This window comes from Gopherus flavomarginatus, chromosome 9, assembly GCF_025201925.1.
Source record: "Gopherus flavomarginatus isolate rGopFla2 chromosome 9, rGopFla2.mat.asm, whole genome shotgun sequence".
NCBI lineage: Eukaryota > Metazoa > Chordata > Testudines > Testudinidae > Gopherus > Gopherus flavomarginatus.
In genome coordinates this window covers 88,185,171-88,206,311 of record NC_066625.1, presented here as the reverse complement: position 1 = coordinate 88,206,311, position 21,141 = coordinate 88,185,171, and the positions used below count along the sequence as shown (strand labels likewise).

The 21,141-nt window shown below is 39.7% G+C and overlaps 1 protein-coding gene across 8 annotated transcripts in view; it reads right to left on the bottom strand.

The window, feature by feature from the left end:
- IQCH (IQ motif containing H) overlaps positions 1–21,141 on the bottom strand; it is a 115,084-nt gene that overhangs the window by 50,350 nt on the left and 43,593 nt on the right. For all 8 annotated transcript variants that reach the window (XM_050967543.1, XM_050967538.1, XM_050967540.1 and 5 more), the window contains 2 exons: positions 17,989–18,261; positions 12,664–12,855 (listed from right to left, as the gene is read on the bottom strand). In XM_050967543.1, coding sequence (XP_050823500.1) covers positions 12,664–12,855; positions 17,989–18,261 — 465 coding nt within the window. The remainder of the gene's footprint in view (positions 1–12,663; positions 12,856–17,988; positions 18,262–21,141) is intronic.

The following is a 21,141-nucleotide window of genomic DNA, read 5'->3' as shown; positions in this document are numbered from 1 at the left end:
AAAACATAAATAAACCAGGATTGTTTAGAAAGAGAGATTCCTTCTATTTCCTCTGAATGATACAAATCAGTAAGGCCAGCAAGCTACAGAGACTTTTTTTTTTTTTTTTTTTTGGTAGATTTCACCTTGGAAAACAAAATTTGGGAGGAAATTAAATATAAAACCACCATATCCAGTGCCACCAAAAATCAGACAGAAAGAGGAGCTTAGAGTCAAAGTGATTTTATCAAATAGTCATGCAGCTTTACACTCAGCACAAATGTAATTTAATTGTGATTACGACAATTGTATACAATGGATTTTTTTTTTTACCAATGTGACTGGAAGATTTCTATTTTGTGTTTAAAGAGAAGCAGACATGTAAGTCTCTTGCAACATAGGATCCTAATTTCCCAAATAAATAATTTTCCCAATAAACCCATGTAAAATGGTAAAATGTATTCTTAATAGTATTTTCCCCAACAAAGGTTTTCTTTTTTTAAAAAATAAAATAAAATTCTGAAGTCAATAGAACCACTCACAAGCAAAGTGTTTGCAGGATCAGAGCCTTCCACAGTAATTCCTATGAGAGTAGCATCTGAGTGCACACTTTTGGTATATCAGACCCCTTTGAAGACATGCTCAGTTCGGGCCTCCTCAAGATCACTAGATTTTCCAAGTTTAAAAATATATATATTTTTAATTCTGCATAATTCGCTTTATTTCATTGGCCATCCTTTTTGTCTGCTTCCACAGGGGAAAAAAATCTGTGAATTTTAAAAGTGTGATTAAAAAAATAAAATACTAAAAAGCATCATATGGATAATCTCAGTAAATTCACTAGAACTCCATGTAAACTGCAGAGCTATTTTTCAAAGCAGCCTACAGAGCAGTATGAAAAAAACTGTCATGTTTCACAAGTGACACACGGCTGAACTTCTTTTAGTCTTAGACTTGTCCTTTTGGATTTTAGCAAAACAAACATTTTTAAAATAATCCAAACAGGCATTTTATTGCATGTGATAACACTAACGGTTTTCAGATTTCTTTAGTGCTCTTGCTTTATCCTCTCCTTCCACACTGTTATTGCTAAAAACTGGCAGTTAAATTCAATTGATTCAAAATATTCTAGATCCATATGGCCTAAAACCCTGGAGCTGAAGTTCTGGTATTGCCTCACTGCTGTTTTCTAGCATTTGCCTCTACTCCAGTCCCCAGATGGTGGAAGTAACATTTAAACCTCCTTCTCTCTGCCTTGTACAATAGACCTTGGCACCATTTCAACTGTTTACTCCGGTAATTAACAGCACTGATACCACAACAATTACAACTCCTACAATCTTAACACAATAATGCTATGAATTAGTGAGAGCTAATGGCTGGAAGGTATAGTGGTTCCAGACTGCGAGATCTGTGCATTTTTAGAATAAAATAAAAGGTACAAACAGCACGCTTGCGGTAGACAATGATTACCTAGTAATTAGTTTACACAAAGCTTCCTATTTAATGGCAAAACACTGTAATTAACGCGTGACAGAAAATCAAAGGGTACTTTGTAAGCATATGAAAAATTAACACTGCAGGCCTATAGCTTTATGTACTGATTAGAAGCATATTAAATCAATAGGACATACAAACCAACAGCTTGCATATCTGATTATTGTAGGTCCTAGGAATGGATATCATGGTTTTAATTTAACCAAAGGATACAATTATCATGCTTTGTTATTTACTTAGGATTTAAGAATCACCTGAAACATAACTGCAGCAGCTACATAAATATAATAATTGACTGAATGAGAACACTGCAGATCGTTCTCAGATATAATAAATATGTAAACTACTCAAGACAGTCTGTTGATGGAACACTGGCTGTATTTGTTAGGGAGGAAACAACCCTGAACTGCACAGTTTGAAGCTAGCAGGGATCTGTTCCTTTAGCCAAGACAATTTTACCATCCTACTTTACACCACATTAAATTAAAAGAAATTTTAAAAGCCTGTCACACCTTTCAAAATATTGTATGTGGATTTTCCATGCAACTGTCTGTGTTTCTGGCCTCCTTCAGGCTAGAAAAATGATCACACCAAAAACTGCACATGAAATCAATAAAATCAGCAGGAAAGACGGCTTGTTTAAATAATTTTCTCTGCAGACCTTAGTAGGTATGTCAGCAAACACAACTCAACTGTTTTTGAACCCCAGCAATCTCGGCAACATTTCTGGAACCAAACTACTTTAGAATCTGTTACCGCATGTGATTAACAAATGTTGTGATAAGAATAATTATGAGTTTTAGGAAGTGGAAAGTACACATTCAGCAATGTTAACATGTGCAACAGAATAACAGAGCTTAGTTATAAAGCATGATGTTATGCCACTGAAGTTAAGGCTTTGGCAGTATTGTAATTATATTTTGAGTTGATTGATAAATACATGCTGCTTATTTTGAGTTCCTTACTTTTGGAAAGATGCAAAGGGTGGTGAAAATTGTTCATAAGGCTTATTTGCCTTATGGAGCCCTAGGCAAAAAGTTATACACCTCTTTACTACTATTCCTGATTTTCTGATAATCTCTGAATTTATTTAATTTTTTTTGAAGGAATTTTTGAAAAATGATCAATAATGTTAAATGTTAAGGGAACAGCTGGCTATTTCTGGCATCTGAAACTAGGATTTTCCAATGGCTATCAATCTCAAATCCTAACACGAGCATTAAAATATTTAGTCAATACTGATGGAAATTTGAGTTTTCTGTGCTTTATCTGTCTCTGAAAAGATTTTAAATCTCTATCACTAATTTTAGTGAGTTAACCAGGATGTAGATGTCTTTGTTTGGTGTTCTGGTCCATGACTAGGGCTCCTAGGTGCAGCAGTAACACAAATAATAATGACAAAATTACAGTGATATCGTTAGAAACGGCAATTTAAAAAACTGTGAAACTTAAATAGAACGATACATTGTGTGTTAGCCTTTTTCTTTCAACAACAGATGTACGACAGAGCTTTCTAATGGCTCTATTGCCACTGGCCAATTGTAATGTTGAACCTTCTCTTCCTCTGCTGCCACATTCAGTTTGCTTTTCTCTATGCCACCTTCACTTCTCTCTTCTTCTACATCTCCTGCACTCATCCCTTTCTCTGTCCCCAACCTAGGGTTCCTTATCTTTAAAACTTTCTGTCACCTTACGCCCCTTAAACTCAATTCAAGTCTGAGTCACTGTGGCAGATATGGAGCTGTGATGCAACAATCTATGGATACTGAAATGTAACCTTGTTATTGAGATAGACATACTGGGGTAATGGAATGTTTACCATATACCTTTATTACTTTTAATTCAATGGGAGCTGTTGGAAGAACAAACAGACAGGGAACAGAACTGAAGTCACTAAAGATAAACCAGACCTGCTGGGATAATGATGGTTGATCACAGGGGAATGAAGCCCAGGGCCTGAGAGGGGGAAAATCGTGTGATTCTACCCCCTAGAGAGAGGTGTTGGCTTGAGAGGAGGTGCACTCAAAGAAACCAGGAGGGGGCAGAAGTGCAGTTGGCTTGTAACTGTGACAGCCATTTGGTATTTTCTGTATGTTTGTTAGGCTACAGCCCTTCAAGTGACACCTTTGCAGCACACCATTCCCTAGTCTGTGTGCTTTTTGGAGTGAGAATCCTGAGTGGGCAGGCTCCAGAACACCCTGCTTCCTATCTCATCTTAGAGGCTGTTTCACTTTTCTCCCCAAACAGGAGTCAGAGATTCAGCCCATCTAATTAACCAAAAATTAAGATGAGAGAGAAGACCACTAAGATCAAATACTGTGCATTTCTAGAGAATGCCTTTTTCTACACTCGGAGCCTTCCAGCAGGCCAGTCTCACAACAACACAGCCTTTTGGTTTTGGTATCTTGCAGAGCCTAGTGGATTGCCGACTTCTGACACCAGTCAGAACGCTCTCCCAGGCTACTGCCCCCAGGTACTGGGGGTTTACTAGATTCTGCAGAAGAATTCCACTGCTGCACTCCTGTTTTGGCTAACAACACTGGATTCCATTCTGGTGAGCACAGGGCCAGCCCACAACATTTTGGCACCTGGGCAGGGAGCCTGGGCCAAAACTTTGAAAGGTCTCAATTCTGCCTTCTTCTTGTTCTACTCCTCTCATGGTACTGCTCTGCTACCTACTCTAATAAAGGAGAACTAACAACTTTAAATGCCCTGTTAAAAATTTTAAGTAACACTTAACTTTCAAATGCCTGAACAGCAAATATAACTTTTCTTGTCTGCATAGTAAACACTGGCATGTTTATCTGTTTGAATAATCAAAGTGGTGCTTTCCATGCCTTCTTGGTTCCAAAGATTTGAACTGCTTCCTGAAGGTCCACAGCCTGGGCCAGCTCATGCTCTACTGAGATGGTTGCAAGACCAACCAGCCTCTCCCGTGTCATTGTGGAGTGTAGATGTGTTTGTATCAACTTCAACTTGGAGAAGCTGCGTTCTCCACTGGCAACTGTTACAGGAAGTGTTAGAATTATGCGCAGAGCAACAAAAACATTTGGAAAGAGGGTGGTCATCTTATTTGGGCACATATGTTCCAGAAGAGCCTTTGGAGTTGATCCTGCTGAAATCTATCTTGAAAGGGCTTTCAGTTCATCACCTAAATCACTTGCATCAATATCACGCATGTCATCCTGTGTCAACACTGTCTCTAGTGCCCTGCATTGCTGGTGTAGGTCTTCAGGTATAGTGAGGAGTTTTGGAATATCAAACAACATCCCAAATATACTGCTGTGTTCCTTTAGCTGCATGAAACATTCTTCAACTGACCATATTGCACAATCTAGCAGCTGGTTAAAGAATTCAACTTTGAATTGTTGTTTGGGGTATCTTATGGGATTATCCCGTGCCTCGTAATCAAAATGTCTTCTTTGGTGACTCTTGTATTCTTGAATGGGTGGGAAAATAGTTTCAGTGTGAAGTTCCTCTGCCAACTTCTGTGCACTCTTCAGAACGTTTTGAAATCCCTCATCTGACCAGTAAGACTGTAGGTATGACTTTGCTTTGTCCAATTGTTCCATTGCTCCAGACATATCAAGGTCAACACCTTCAAGTCTCTTGCTTACAACATTTATTTCAATCAGTATGTCATGCCACAACACTAAGCCACACAGAAATTTGAAGTTATGTATGTTTCTGGTGATTCCATTTCCCTCTGCCAGCGTTCTCTCATGAACAGTTCCTGTCATAGCATTAGTCTTCATAATGGCAACTATGGCATCATCTATCTTCCCAATTTGGTGTTTGATTGGCTTTATCACCTCCACTCGACTTTCCCATCATGTAGCACTCAGTGGTTTTAGTGTCAGAGAGGATGTTCCCAGACATTGCTTCAAAATTTGCCATTGATGAGTCGTTGCAGAGAAAAATACATAGCTGCTTTGAAATACATAAAAAACTTCAGCAGCCTCACTAGAAGCTGAAGTTGCATCACTGACCACCAAGTTCAATGAATGAGACCTGCACGGGACAAAAAAAATCTTGAGGATTTAACTCTTGGATCCGTGTCTGCACTTCCTCTGTTCTCTCCTCTCATGTTGGCGCCATTATCGTAGCCCTGACCTCTCGTGTCAGCTATCGCAATTCCCGTATCTTCCAGCTTTTTAAGAAGCACATTTGTCATATCAGCTCCTGTAGTATCATCAATGACAATAAATTCTAGAAAATGCTCTCTGACAATCACCATTGCAGGGACATTTTCACTAGGTTCTGTTGTTGTTACAAAACGCACCATTCAAGTCATTTGTTCCATATGGCTGATGACAGGTGTGCAGTCCAGAATATCAGAATAATATCTTGCTGACTTCAGATCTGCCACAATCTTCTGTTTGACTTTTGTTGCCAGTAACTGTATGATCTCATTTTGAATTGTTTTTCCAAGATAATTGTGTGTGTACATTTCTTGAGTGTGACTCTTCTCAGATGCTCGTGGAGTACAGCATCAAACTCAGCCATCAGCTCCACAATTTTAAGGAAGTTTCCACTGTTTGGCACATACGGCCGATCTGAAGTGCCACGCAGTGCCAGGTTTTGGGTAGCAAGCATTCTCACAATGGCAATGAGCCTTTTCAGGACATTTTGCCAGTAAAGAGACTCTGATGCAATCTGCTCTTGATGCTGATCATCGATGGTGGCCTTTCACCTTAGTCTCATCTCAAGCTCTTTCCACCCATTGAATGCTCTCTGGTGATTTGCTGTCTTCTCATGGCATCCAGGTTTCTAGCCAGATTTTTCCAATCCTTTGTTCCTGCAGAACCCAATGTGGCTGGAACATTAGACTGGATGAGTTTAAAACAAAAACAGTATGCAGCATTCTGGGTTTTTGAGTACATAAGACATGGCCTCTCCATTTTGTCACCATTGGGGATTTCATGCCAGTGATGTGTTGGATGGAAACTTCTATTTTCATTGTCTTTGGGGAACATGAAGTTTTTCACTTGCTGTGGCCCATTCAGTACAAGGAAGTCCCTCAGGATACTGCTCAAGTGGGTCCACAGTCCTGGATCATCTAGACTTAAGGAACTAAACTCAGCAGCAGCTGTTTCTTGCACCTCCACCACACTTTTGTCTGATCTACACTTTTCTTCAGGAATGTGCATGGCTACATCCATTTGCGATGGAGATATGGATGCTGCAGTAGCTGCCAGGTCACCTGCACTCTGACTAACTGGAAGATCAGGTATCTCCTCACCACTCACATCCTCACTGGGGCCGGAAGGCTCACCGTGAACATTTGTGTCTGTGTATCTCAGCAGAGCTCCCTGCTTAGACAGAAAAGCTTCCTTTGCTTTCTTTCTTTTTCTGAATGCTGCCCCAGAAAGGCGTTTTCTTCTTTCACTCATGACTGCTGTTCTGTGCCAGCTATAGTGGCTCTCAACACTCAATTGAAGGGAACAAATAAGCAGGCTGGTAGCAGGGCCTGAGTGAGGGAAGATATCAGCATCTTAAGGGCCTGGCTGGCTCCTACTACTTTAGCTGACTGCCTATTCTCCTCAAGTAGGTTCAGGGAAGCAGCAGGAAACAGGAAGCTCCCTGAGAAGCTGGTGTTAATCAGTCCAGGCTCCTGGGCGTGCTAGAGAGGTACATAAGAGGCTCCTCCTCCTCTCTCTCCCTGCAGCTCCTGCTGCTTTCTGTTATTCCCTCCCACCTTTTCTTCCGGCTGCCTGTTATGTCTCTTGTGTTACTCCAGCACAGCACTCCACCATCTCTGTGCATCTAGAGCAGAGAGAGAATACATATGCACCAGCACCAGACACAATTTTCTACACTCTGGGTCCTAGTGGTGCCCCTCCACAGTCTGGCACCCGAGGCTGCCCCCTCAGTTCGCCTCATGGTAAGGACAGCCCTGGGTGAGCCACAGCAAGTACATCAGCTGGAGAAGTCAGGGAACTGCTAAAGTTTTCCTACCTTCTCCTGCAGCATTGAGCTGCTCTGAGCGCCCTCACCTGGCCACCTCTGCTCCTTGCAGTCTCTACTGTGTAACAGCTGTCTCCAACTCCAGCCAACCATTTTCAACTCATTTTCTAATGAGTGCTTTGTGTTCCACTGAAGACATAAATGTAAGGAGTTAGCTCTAGAGAAGTGATAAAACAAAGACCTCCAAATACAAATTTGACAAAGGGGTGGTTTTCAGTGTTCACAGAATAGTAACACTGAAGCTAGTGGCAGAATTATACAGAGCCTTCCAGGGGGAGCTCCTCATTAAACAAGCTCTGGTTATGGAACGTATTCATTTTCATATAAATTCTAGGCTATAAACTGTACTTTGCAGGGTAAAACAAATGCAAATATAATTGCAGTGTTTCTAGTGCACCTCTGTAACAGTGGGAGCAGTGGAGAGGGTGAATTTCAAACCCACAGAAAGTTTTTGGACACAAAAAAGTAGAACTTAGGTTGCAGCCCTCCTCTGTGTACAGACTCTGAAAGTCTCATGTTTTCAATTACCAGAAGAAGTAACTAAGAAAGACAGGAGGCTAGTGATTTACTTTTATCCCTTTAAAAATAATGGCATATGATGGTGGAAAAAACAACAGTAAATATGGGTAGGATTTTCAAAAGTACCTAAGAGTGTTAGACCCTAACTTGCATTTACTTTTAATGGGAATTAGACATCTAACTTCTATGGTGCTTTGGAAAATCCATTACTAAATACTATTACAGTAGTACCTCCACATGCAAAACAAATCATCATCAATAATGCTTACTACATTCTCTATTGCTAATGGAGTTGCCAAAACTTTCAGGCCAATCCTTCAGTGGGAATAGGCACAGGCTCTTGGTTATAAATGGACTCTCACTACCGTTTGAAGACAATACCTAAATAAGGGTGGAAAGTGATAGTGTACAGGTAGAAAAGGATCCCAGGTAGGACACGTGTGATATAGATAAGCTTCACAGATTTTAGCTAGACAACAACATTTTGCTTTTCCCCAGAGTCGTTTACATTGCAAAAGACAAACTGGAAAATGCCACTGAGGTGCTGAGGCTTTTCAGCACTATCTGATCGTACAAGGGTCAGACACTGATACCCTTGCTCACACTGACTGGTGCCTTGGTCCATAAGTGCGTTCATTGCAGTCAATGTTAACATACTCAGATTTCACCCCAATTGCAGCTGCAAAGTAATCTCTCAGATAACTCAGACTCTACATTAATTTAACAGGATAGAATACATTACTAATCTTGTCATGCATTTTAGTTTGCCCAATGTTATGCCTGAAATGAGGAATCTAAAATCACCCTGTTTTAGATGGAATAGATTCTTATACAGTTCAAACTCACAAACTACATTATTTTTAATCTGTTGCCTACTACATACCAATGAGGAAAATCTTGGTATCGTGTCATAAACTGCTATGCAAATGATGCTATTTGTAAGTATTAACATAATTTAGTGCTTACAGTCATATTCTCATTTCTAATAATTCTACCAGAATGGAGAGTCTTTTCTTTATACTCTTAGCCTGCAGGATAGTCTTTCATCAAGAAGCTGAATTTTTTAATAACCTGCCAACATATGTTTTGTATGTGGCAGCCTAGGCCAATGACACAATGTCTTCATTATCGAAAGAAACAGGTCTACATACTGCAATCGGACATTAAAGCATGCCTGTGCCCATAAACTAATGCTTTGATGTCTAAATGTGTATCATTACGATGGTACTCTGTAACAAAGGATAATTTTAATCCTCTACTCTCAATGGTAATACGTAGTGGAGATTGCAGTTCATTATATATAAGAAAGGTCGCCATGCTTACAAAATAGAGCTCCACTCAGAAGGCAGAAAATGTCAACTCTCATTTCTGGACAAGATGCTCTAAATGGCAATGTGTTTTGTTCTTTCACCTACGCCCCCTGAAATACTGGCCTGGATTTAGAGAAGCTTTCCTGCTGACATGCTTGTAGAAAATAATATCAAGTGTACCATTCCTTATATATGTTTTTCAACTTCTGGTAAGCATTTATGTTGTAGGAGTTTTTAAGGAGCATATTATAGACTCATAGACTCATAGGTCAGAAGGGACCAATCTGATCATCTAGTCTGACCTCCTGCACAAGGCAGGCCACAGAACCCCACCCATCCAATTTTATAACAACCCCTATCCCAGGACCGAGTTATTGAAATCCTCAAAAATGGTTTGAAGACCTCAAGCTGCAGAGAAACCACCAGCAAGCGACCCGTGCCCCACGCTGCAGGGGAAGGCGAAAAACCTCCAGGGCACCTGCCAATCCGCCCTGGAGGAAAATTCCTTCCCGACCCCAAATATGGCGATCAGCTAAACCCTGAGCATGTGGGCAAGAGTCACCAGCTAGCACCCAAGAAGGAATTCTCTGCAGCAACTCAGTACCCATCGCATCCAACATCTCCCCGCAGACCATTGAGCAGACCTGTCTGGTGGTAATTCAAGATCAATTGCCCAAATTAACGATCCTATCATAACATCCCCTCCATATACTTATCAAGCTTTGTCTTAAAGCCAGGAAAGTCTTTTGCCCCTACTACTTCCCTCGGAAGGCTATTCCAGAACTTCACTCCCCTAATGGTCAGAAACCTTCGTCTAATTTCAAGTCTAAACTTCCTAATATCCAGTTTATACCCATTCGTCCTCGTGCCTACATTAGTACTAAACTTAAATAATTCCTCTCCCTCCCTAACGTTAACCCCCTTGATATATTTATATAGAGCGAGCATATCCCCCCTCAGCCTTCTTTTGGCCAGGCTAAACAAGCCAAGCTCTTTGAGTCTCCTTTCATAAGGCAGTTTTTCCATTCCTCGGATCATCCTTGTAGCCCGTCTCTGAACCTGTTCCAGTTTGAATTCATCCTTCTTGAACATGGGACACCAGAACTGCACACAGTATTCCAGATGGGGTCCAACCAACGCCTTATATAACGGTACTAACACCTCCTTATCCTTGCAGGAAATACCCCGCCTGATGCATCCCAAAATCGCATTTGCTTTTTTAACAGCCGTATTCTTGTCTGCGTCTGGACTCCACCTAAATGCAGCGGAAGTAGGGGAACCATAAGGAAACCAGTTATAACTCCCTGTTTCTGAGCCATCAGGCCCTGAGGGAGTGACTTAAGCCACTGGTGCAAGGACTCTCAAGGAACTTACACCAGTGGAGGAGCAGATGTAGTGCAGCTGTGCTCTGCAGTGCCTTCTTCCCCTCCCACATGGGCAGCTGGCACAGAAGATCAGTATACTACCTCTGACAGCTTTATGCAAGCAGAGAGCTCCCTGGCACAGGCAGTATTCTCCACTGGCCATCTCTGGCTGTTTTAAGTCCACTTTTCACTGGTCATACTTATGCAGAGTAAGGGAGCCTTAGAGGACTGGAGAATCTAGCCCTTAATGTTTGCACAGAAAGTTTCATATGACAAAGCACTATTACTTTGTAATTATCCAAATTCAAAATAAGTTTAACCAGCACAATTTGAAATATATTATACTATGCAATTCAATCAAATGTTACATTTTCTAAAACTATTCTTGATTGAATTAAAAAAGCTGAACTGCTGTAAATATTTCTTTATTTAAAATAGGACGATGGGGTATATATTTCCGTGATACAACTCTTCTGAATTTAATGGGAATAAATTTGGCACTACAGACTTAAATATCAAATACTTATTTAAATATTCACAGACCTTTAACTAAAATTAATCAATTTGCATCAGAATTCAAATTCTGAATGAACTGGATCCAATGAATTCAGTCCATCAATTTGTAAAGAACAAACTTGTACATTGTTTAAAAGGTGCACTAATGAAGGCTGGAAGGTCATAACGTTTATATCATTTTGTTTGTGTATTTGTGGCTGTCCATCATTTTTGTAGCCACCCAAACTTTGTGCAAATCAGAAGCCACTGCCCCAGTTATCTACTGAATTCAGCACATCAATAGAGAAGACAGAGTATGATCAGAAAAGTGAAGTTTTAACAACAGAAATTCCCTTTATTTTGTGTTCACTCCCATAGTTATTGAGCTAAAGATTTTATTTGCTCCTCTCTTCAGTTTCCGCTTAACTGTTTTATTTAAATCATGTTCTCTTACAATAGTTTAGGGAACTTCCCAGCTTGCCATTAAACACAATGGACCAAATTAATCCCTGCTAATACTTCCTTTTCACTTTTATGTTTAAGTCAATAGTTACATCAGAGATGAATCTGGCCCAAACAACTGTTCACTCAAGCAAGTCTTCAGTGGAGAGAAATTTATAATACTAGGAGCTGAATTAATTTCCAAAAGGCAACAACAGAATTAAAAACCTTTGCAACACCTCATTTATGCACAAGCTGGGGAGAGTAATACATGCTCTGTTAGAGCACACTACTTGCAGTATAGCAACACCCACCAGCATACAGACAAATAACACTGAAGCATGGTGACATTTGCTCATGTTCATGTTTAGGAATGTAAAGCCAGGTGGTTTTTCTACTAGATAAAACAGATACACACTTCTGATCAGAGATTCCGATCATCCACAGCTCCCTCTGAAGTTGATTGTAAATACTCAGCACCACTAAAAATCAAACCTCAGTACGAGAGGTTCTAGTGTTCATCCTGTTGAACCAGGACATGTATTTATAAATGATTTACATAAATAACACTCTTTGGTTTAACACTCTGCTGAGTGACATCGTTTAACCGTCCTGTGCCTCAGTTTCCCCATCTGTAAAATGAGGATAATGATGCTACCTCCTTTGTAAAGTGCATTGAGGTCTAGGGATGAAAAGTGCTATAGAAGAGAAGGTACTATTATTATTATTATTACTACATGTGAATAAAATGTTATAAAAAACTTTCTATCCAAATAATTCCACAAGATAAAGTTCAATTTCTTGTAAAGTTGAGGTGTTAATTTAAGAGGCCAGAGCAAGCCAGGGGCATGTCTGCAGGAGCTGGGTACACATTAATCCAGGAAATCCCCCCAGCCACCTCCACCTGCAGAACTCCTTTGGAAACTCCAAAGGGAGCTAAATTTTCCCCAACCAAGCAAAAATTCCATGCAAGGGGGTGCACGACAATGTGCTTGCTTTAGTGAGCATGACCCCTTCCCTACAGACGTATTCAACATAAAACAGAACAAACGGTCCCAGAGAATAAGATACCCAGCTTCTCATTAACTTACGTGTGCCCATTTCTTCCGCCACATCTCGGTGTTATATCTCTGACATTCCTTCTGGGTCCAATGGAAGCATTTCAGGTGCCTGGCAATGTCACAATATGCAGTGCCATTTCCTCCAAATTCATTGTCCACCTTAAACAACCAACGTCTCACTTCCAGGTTATCTATGATCAGCTGACTCAGAACTTCAAGCATCTATGGATGAAACAGTGGCATAAAGACAAAGGGAATGGCTTCAAAAACATTCTGACTTAGGACATCATTAAGGTGCTTGTATATTTTTATTTAAAATGTTTTAAAACAGACTTATAATTAGGGTATCAAGCTTCAGGTTCAAACCAGTTTTACCAATACTCACCAATCCTCCTTTCTCCCAAAAAAGCAGAGATACTGGTGATTAGTAGCTTGGATGCTTATGTAAAGCTCACCCGAACTCTTTTTGTTCAGGATCCTATGGCCATAATTCTGCAATTGGATCCACCTGAACAGACTTTGCCCCCATGCAGACCCACTGAAAGGTCAATGGGGCTCTGTGCCAGTGCAGAGTCTGCCTACGTGGAGCTCATTGCTGGACCGGAGCTATTAGTTTTGAATGTTCGGTACTTCTCAGGATGTCTCCCCGAAACGGTAGCTGATGGCAACACTAGACTATTTCCAAAGTCCTCTCTTTAAAACCTCTTCCTACAGTCAGATTCTAATACCAGGCAAACATCTGTGATACGTTCTTGCTGCAGAGTGAATTATACCGTTATAAATTTATGAAGGGGTTACAAGATAGACTTTATTAAAGTGATTCTAATTATTTATCTATATGCATACCCAGTTTTAAATGGCTTTCTTGTAAAACTAGCTGGGGAGCAGAATATAATTAGCTGTTTAGAAACAGTAAATGCCATTGGACCCTGGAAAAGTGTTATACAGATCTTGTGCTGCATTGACTAGAAGGTATTTTTACATGGTAATCTTTTGAACTCCAAGTTGTATATATTTTTTGGACTTCGACCACAAACAGAATTATCATCTGTTTGCTCCAAATCCTATTATTTGTTGCTTTTGAGAACCCTGTAAATGAGTTTCTGTTGATGACTCCCCTACAGTAATGAAAACAATCAATAGTATTGTTAAGACTGTACCAATGGAAAGAATTATGTGCTATATTTAAGTGAAAATTGAACTGTGCTTTAACATAGTGTCACCTTTCATTTATTATTTAACCTAAGATGTCAATATTTCATAGGAGCAAACAACAGAAGGAGAACTTCTGAAACGTTGCAGCATGGATCAAAAGAGGAACTAATAAGCACATTGGGGTGTTGGGTAGGCAATTTTTATAAATTAATTACTTAACAAATTGAACTAATTTAGGAGTCTAATGTATTATTTTTCACATCATTGAACATATATTTATTTTATCAACAGTATGGAAGTTGTAATATATTTTTTTAGCTGCTATTATTTTCAGTGTTAAAGGTATTTGTAAAAAGAAAAGGAATGCAAAAAGCCTTTTGCTAGCCAGCAAGAATGCCTAAGAATGATAACATCTTCACTATTTTCAGGTTTATGATGCACATCAGTAAAAAGAGAGAAGCTATTGATTATTGCCATTCACAAATACAACATGCTGACATTACCAGCTGGATGAATGCTGCAAATTTCAAAACACAGTAGAAACAAGATGATTTTCTTGATGAGGTAAAATATTTTCTTCCAGAATCTGATGAACACTCAAAGCTACCCTAAAATTCATCCAAATTCCATGAAAAAAAATCCACAATGATACTGAAGGAAGTGTGCAATCAGAAAATTGTATAAAAGGATCTATGGCTAAGCATGCTGCTGTTAAAGGGACACCACTAACTTGAAATCTAGTCAATTTAAAAAATGAGGTATGCGCAATTTCAGGTACCCCACCTGCTGTTAAGACATCCTGCTGGATTCTGCAGTTTCATAATCACATTTTCCTCTTGCAAAAATGTTTTCTTCTTCCTAATCACAGATTCACAGATTTTAATTTGTTTGCCTGTTGCTGTGTGAAAAACCCATGTGAACAAGGGAAACTAGCTGACTACTGCATAAAAGAGATAAAATTTGCATACTTCTTTGTTAGTTGATACGATGGTATCACATCATGAATATTCACAAGGCCTAATAACCAGGCAGGAAACTGTTCTGCGGTCTGGTATCTTTCAAAGGAGGTGACTCCAAAGTTTAGATGGAATTGTGGTTCTGTTTCAGAGGTATTTGGATCTGGGATGTCCATTTGGAACAGGGCATATTGGAAAAATATAAAAAGGCGCATTAACTATTTTGAGCATCAGCAGACATCGTTTCTAAACCCATAATTCATGGCTACTGGGGAATGATAAATGGTGTACAATATACATGACAATACTAAGCTGTTTAACCAAACACAGGTAAAAATTAATTAATTCATCTTAGAAAACAATGAAAAAGCGAGGGAAAATCATATAGGTAGAGAAATAAATTTGCACTGCTTATGGGAGATGTGTGTTAACTACTATAACTATTTCATTAGGGAATACTGAAAAAGGGAAATTGCCTAATCTTATTAATGATGAGCAATTAGCCAAATGGTATTATCGTCAGTGTACAACAGAGATTGCAGTGTATTGGCAACAATTCCATTTAGCACAATTCATAATTTGGGGTCAGTGACACTGCCTCTTAATCAAGGTACATGTTATTCAAATAATTGTGCTCAGTGGTGAGTTCCACGTCTATTTCTTTTAAGGTATCGTTTCTGATAATGGATCCTGACACTGTAATAGTTGATCAATTGGCTTCTGGCCATTCAGCAGGTTATCTGGAAGACAGCAACTTCAAGGAATGCTTAGGTCTACCTCAGCTACTGTGTATCACTCAGCAACACAAATCTGGAGGGCACTGCACACGGCTTGTTGTTCCACTAAAGGACATTGATATGTTGGCAGATGTGATGTTTTTGACATCACAATTCCATTACACAGCCACGCTGGCCTGTACCAGTTTATTGTGTTGAAAAAGCTAGCCACTTCTGTCTCCTGCCTTGTGATGCTCACCAAATGGTGATAACCAGCTGTAAGGGTCACCTGTAATAGGGATGTGACTAATTACAAAACATTTATGTATGAAGACTTCATTGGTAATGTCACTACTCCAAATTTCTGCTTTATTTCTCATAAATGTAGCATTATAGGTCATACTAATTATGCCTTTTCCAGTTTTTCAAAAAGAATCCATGACTCTCAGTAAGCCCCAGCACCAGGATGAAATTAAAGAAATACATACCAGTTTTAAACATAGATATTGAACCACTAACTTTAAATTTAAAAACATTACTGTACTGAAAAAAAAGATTATCCAGATTATCAATGACATGCGCAAAGCAGAGTAAGTACCTCAACTAGATAAATTATCCATGATGGTGGAAATAATAATTTTGCATACTTGGATAGAAGTTGCACTTAAAGCTTTTGGTTGTATTACAGGGAGTGTTAGTTTTAATTGTATTAATTACATGCTGTCACTTATGCAGTTTGCTAAAACAGTATAAAACTCCCATGAATGCCCTCACTTCTGCTTCATATATTAATTTGGCAAAGGTGTCATCCTGATACAATTACCAAAGCCACAAGTGGGGACCTGTTTGCCAATACATATAAGTTAGATGCAGCATACACCATGGTAATACGTATTATGCGCGTGGTATTATTAAGGTATATTGAAGATAATTTGAGTAATCAAGCTGAATTATACTACTCCTACTCTTGTTCTCTTATGCTAAGTATCCCACAATACCTTGGAACAATACAAGTCAGCATTTGGAACACGGAGACAGGGAACAAGATATGTAAGTGTTCTACCATGGTACAGGTAGGGAGTGCCTCCATGGCCCAACTAGTTTGGAATGCTGTCTTCGAAAACCCAAGAGGGATGCACCATGGAACCAGAAAAATAAGTTGAAATTGGTGGGTGGAATCTTAGAGGGCATACAGAGGGTTTTAGCTTATAAACAACCCCATTAAAATAGAGGTATTTCTAGTGGTGTATTTTTGGGAGGCAAACCTTCTGTGGAAGGTGAACTGAACACATTGCGAGAACCCACTTCCTGGAAGGACTGGTGACTTATTAGCTCTTTATTTCCTATACCATACTGTTTGTCTATAGACAATAAACTGGCTGAGCTTGGTTATTTGGCCTCTTGAACATTTTTAATACGAATTGCAAGGGCAGTCAAAACCAACTGGCTATACACATAAATCAACAAAAGAGAATATAACCTATGGTGAGCAGGAAGGTCTTTCTATGAGCAGCCACAGAGTGGAGACTGAACTGCTCTCAACTCACAGCTAGATCAGGACCCATCAGAAGCAAAATGATGCTAAGAAGCCAGAGCACAGATACAGAAGGGAGAAGATAAAAGGGAGGTCCAGTGAGAGGAACAAGATTTTCAACACAATTTGAAGCCAGGTTCTGTACCTCTCCTGACCAAAGGAATTCCCGGTGGATACTGTTTATGATGGAGGAGCCAAGGACTCCCTCTCTCAATTACGTCTTGTTGGCAGGAATTTATTGTAACCAAAGACATGATTATTGTTTGTTTTGTGGTAGTACCTAGATACCATGTTGGGCGCTGAACAAATACATCAGCAGAGACAGTTTCTCCCCGGAAGAGCTTGCAAGCTAATTTGAGACAGGATGCAACAAGTTAGTGCTCCATAACACAGGAAAAAGGAAGATGATAAAAACAAAACCATGTTGTATATAGATTAGCTGCTGCATAATTTGTAGAACCACAACTAGATAAATTCAGCAAAAAGTAACAATACACTGAGGCACACCAATAAAAATTTGCAGTTATCTCAAAGAATAGTATCTTGCCAGTGAGTCCAGAATAAATACATACAAATTGACCACATTATATAAAATCCCTTTTTTCCTCTATTACTGTTGTTAAAGCCACCCCATTCGCAGATGATTGATGTGCTGAGTTTGGCAAAACTTTTATGCTTTGTCATGGCAATAAGATAAGTGAAATTGGAAATGAATTGATACACTAAACAGAGGGAAAAATTTAGGCAGCAGATCTGCCGAGCAGATCTCAATTTGGATGATCGCCTTTTCCTAAACAAATGGAACCTCCCTTGACATAAATGCTTCACTTCACAGTAAGGTTCTAATCAATGCAACAACAGACATTTGATTTTTTTTATGCAAGGCATCAAAGATTGTCCCCTACCTGGTCACAATATGCGTCCATATGTTGACATGCCAAATAAACTGTTCTTTTGCCAACAGACACAAGTTCCCAAACTGCTTCCCACTTACCTGTCGATGGTTATAGATGTCATATTCTCCCGGAGGTGTTGGCACACAAGCACTAGCAAAGATTCTTTTACTTCCAGACTTAGTTCTATAGAGATGAGCTACTTCTGGCTCAGAGCCCAATATGGGCACATTTAACATGTCAGCCACTGCTAAATCATCTTTGTGAGGAAGTCCACCAATAATGTAGGCTTCCTTGCCTCGGATGAGATTTTTTATTCTTTTGATTGTCCTGGGACTGTACTTCAGCTGAGTGGCCAGGCACATGTGATGGCCCTGTATAAAGATAACATTATTCTTGTTAAAAGGTGTTCTTTTCTATTCCATGAACCTAATTTATAATGTTGCACACAATAAATACAATATTAATAGCAGGCTGGGTTATGACCTATCCTGTAGCTTAGCCGTTTAAATTGATAAAAGCTGTTGGGGTGAGGCTCCATAATCGTTCACATCTTTAGTGTGTTGGAAATGGGCTCACTGGGAATAGAACTAATTACTACACATCTGTATTTATTTGATCCACGCGGAATTATCCTTCTGTCAGTCGGCAGAGATGCTGGTGGCCTTTGGATAATAGTGATTCATCTCTGCAACACTTCTGGCATGGTTTAACTCTAAAGCGTCTGCAAAATCAATACAAAAAACGAAGAAAAACCCCTATAGCAGAGAATATATTTCCCCATACAGTGCAGCAGCATTTTAAATGATTCTCTGAGAATAAAACATTTTGATTTAGCAAACCTTTCTTTGATCATATTAAATTACAGGGGATATACATTTCCATTATGCAGTAGTTTAAATGGCTACAGTCAATTTGACTGCAGAGGAGGAAGCATAGATTTTTTAAAGAAGAACAAGGGTTTCAATTTTTCATTTCTTTTTAAAAATAAAATGTCTATCTCTGGACAGGCTGTTCATGAAACACATCACATCATGTAAAATTAAACTAAGAATATCAATCATGGAAGGCTGAGTCTCAGGAATATTTGCTACAACTAATCCCACGCATCCATTGCAAATTATGCAATGGACAAGTTACTTTACTGGAAATATCAAAGCACATTCAGAAAGTGAGTAAGATAGTGATGGATGCCGTGCATAGAATAGTGTTACAGACATTTAGCAGGACAGAGACTGCTACTACACAAAAATGAAGATAACGTTCTAGAACCATATTGGGAAGGAAGTTTTCTTTACAATAAGATTTCATCCACCAGTTTAGGACCCAGTTCTGGAAAGCATTCCTATTTCTTTAACACGTTTAAATGCTCTCCTTAATAGGGGTGGACTTAAGCATATGTTTAAGTGTTTTCCCGAAGGTGGACTTTAAGGGCTGTTTTCATTCAAAGTTCTGCAGGCTCCATGACCAGAAAGAAAAGTATAAATCTTGGACCTGGTGTGTGGGTTGGGAGTATGGTAGAGATACCATGCTCACCCCCCAGAAGTGGAGGGAAAGAATGCCTCATGTCGCTCAACAGTAAAGTCCCTAGCCTAACAAGGAATGAGTGTGGAGCGCCAAAGAGTGTCCAAGGCTCTCTGTGAAGTTGGTGGACATGATTTGGAGAGGTGTGATCCTCAAAGTTCCAGCAGGAGCAGCGAGGGTCTTGGGAGGCATAATAGAGGGAGAGTAGCTAACAACCCTATGTTCCTGATTTTCCTCTCTTTATTCAGCTTTAAAGCACACTCTTGAAGTTTTGTTGACTGATATTTTTATTTTTCCCCCTGAGCAGTAGCATGAAAGCAGGACAGAAGGGCCAGCCTGACTGACCCAGGTTCAATTTCCAGTCCCGGTCACTTGCTCCCTAGGGCCAGGAGTGGTGATGCAAGGAAGAGAATTGCTGTGGGTCTCTCAATAATAGCTTCTACAGTTAATTAAGGAATGAAGGCAACAGGGTGTAAAATCTAGTTCATTCTGCCTCAGACAGTGATATGATAGCCATGCCCTGAGGTGCTGAGGGGGAGAAGATATAAAAGCAGGGGAATGTGGGGAATCCTCAGGATTCCAAAAGGGAATAACACAGAAACAATAATTAGCAGGCAGGGAAAAAGGTCATTTGTTTTATTATCATGCGTGGACTTGTTTCAAGGACTTGGAGGCTAGATCCTTGGGTCCAGACAAGCTCAGCTTGGCATCAGACTCAAAGCAGTGAGCAAAGATGGTCTAAAGCAGTGGGCCTGGGGCCAACTGAGGACCACCACAATTTAGAGCAATCTCAAGGATGCTTTAAATTGTACCTGGCTGCAGTGATTCCCCAAAGCATTATGCCACCAACCAGGGATTGCCAGAGCACAACGTTGTTTGAACCACACACCCTTCTTTTCTGGGCCATGTCTGCCATGCAGAGGGTTGGGACCAGAGGTGGCCCAGCACCAGCTATGTAGTTATCACCACCCAGTAATTTCCCCTACACTGCAATCCCCAGGTGGCAGGTTAAATCAGTATTAAGGTTGCTATGTGCTGCCAGAGCTGGGACCTGGCTCCTTAGTTTCAGTCCATACTCAGGTACTTTGAGGATACTTCTAAGAAAATTTAAGTACAATGAGAAAAGACATTATCTCATAAACTGAAAGAAAGGTGCTTAAAACAAACCTGTAAAAGTCAAATCCAGTACTGCTTCCTAGGCAAAATGCCTACTAAACTCATAACTACTGAAATCACTGATGTTTTGTGAGCCAGAGTGCTGCAGTAGGCTCAGCACTGCTGTCCCTTCAGTAGGTTTAAGTCTCTTTTCGGACTAAGTTCCATTGTTTGGTCTTAAAATTGGCCTAACAAGTTCAAAGCTAATATTACTACAAAACCTACAGTAAACACATTTAAAGTTCCACATCTTTAAAAGAAAAAGTTCTAAATTGGATTTCACTGCAATAAATACTCTTGAGGAATGAATACATGAATGGCTGTTCAGCTATAAGGAGCTAAAGTTTGAGTAATAGAAATGTTTTTATTGCTATGCTTTCCTTAGCATTATAAATCTACCAAGTTCCAAGTCTCAGACAAACACTGAGAATGGACACTGGGCTACAGACAATGGGGATAGAACTACCTCAACTAAGTCTATAAAACTAAACTGGGATATTTATTTCCAGCAGTCTAACTAGTAGTCTAATCAGTAAAGCTCTTAAACTTGCAATAATATTTCACTGATGGGTACC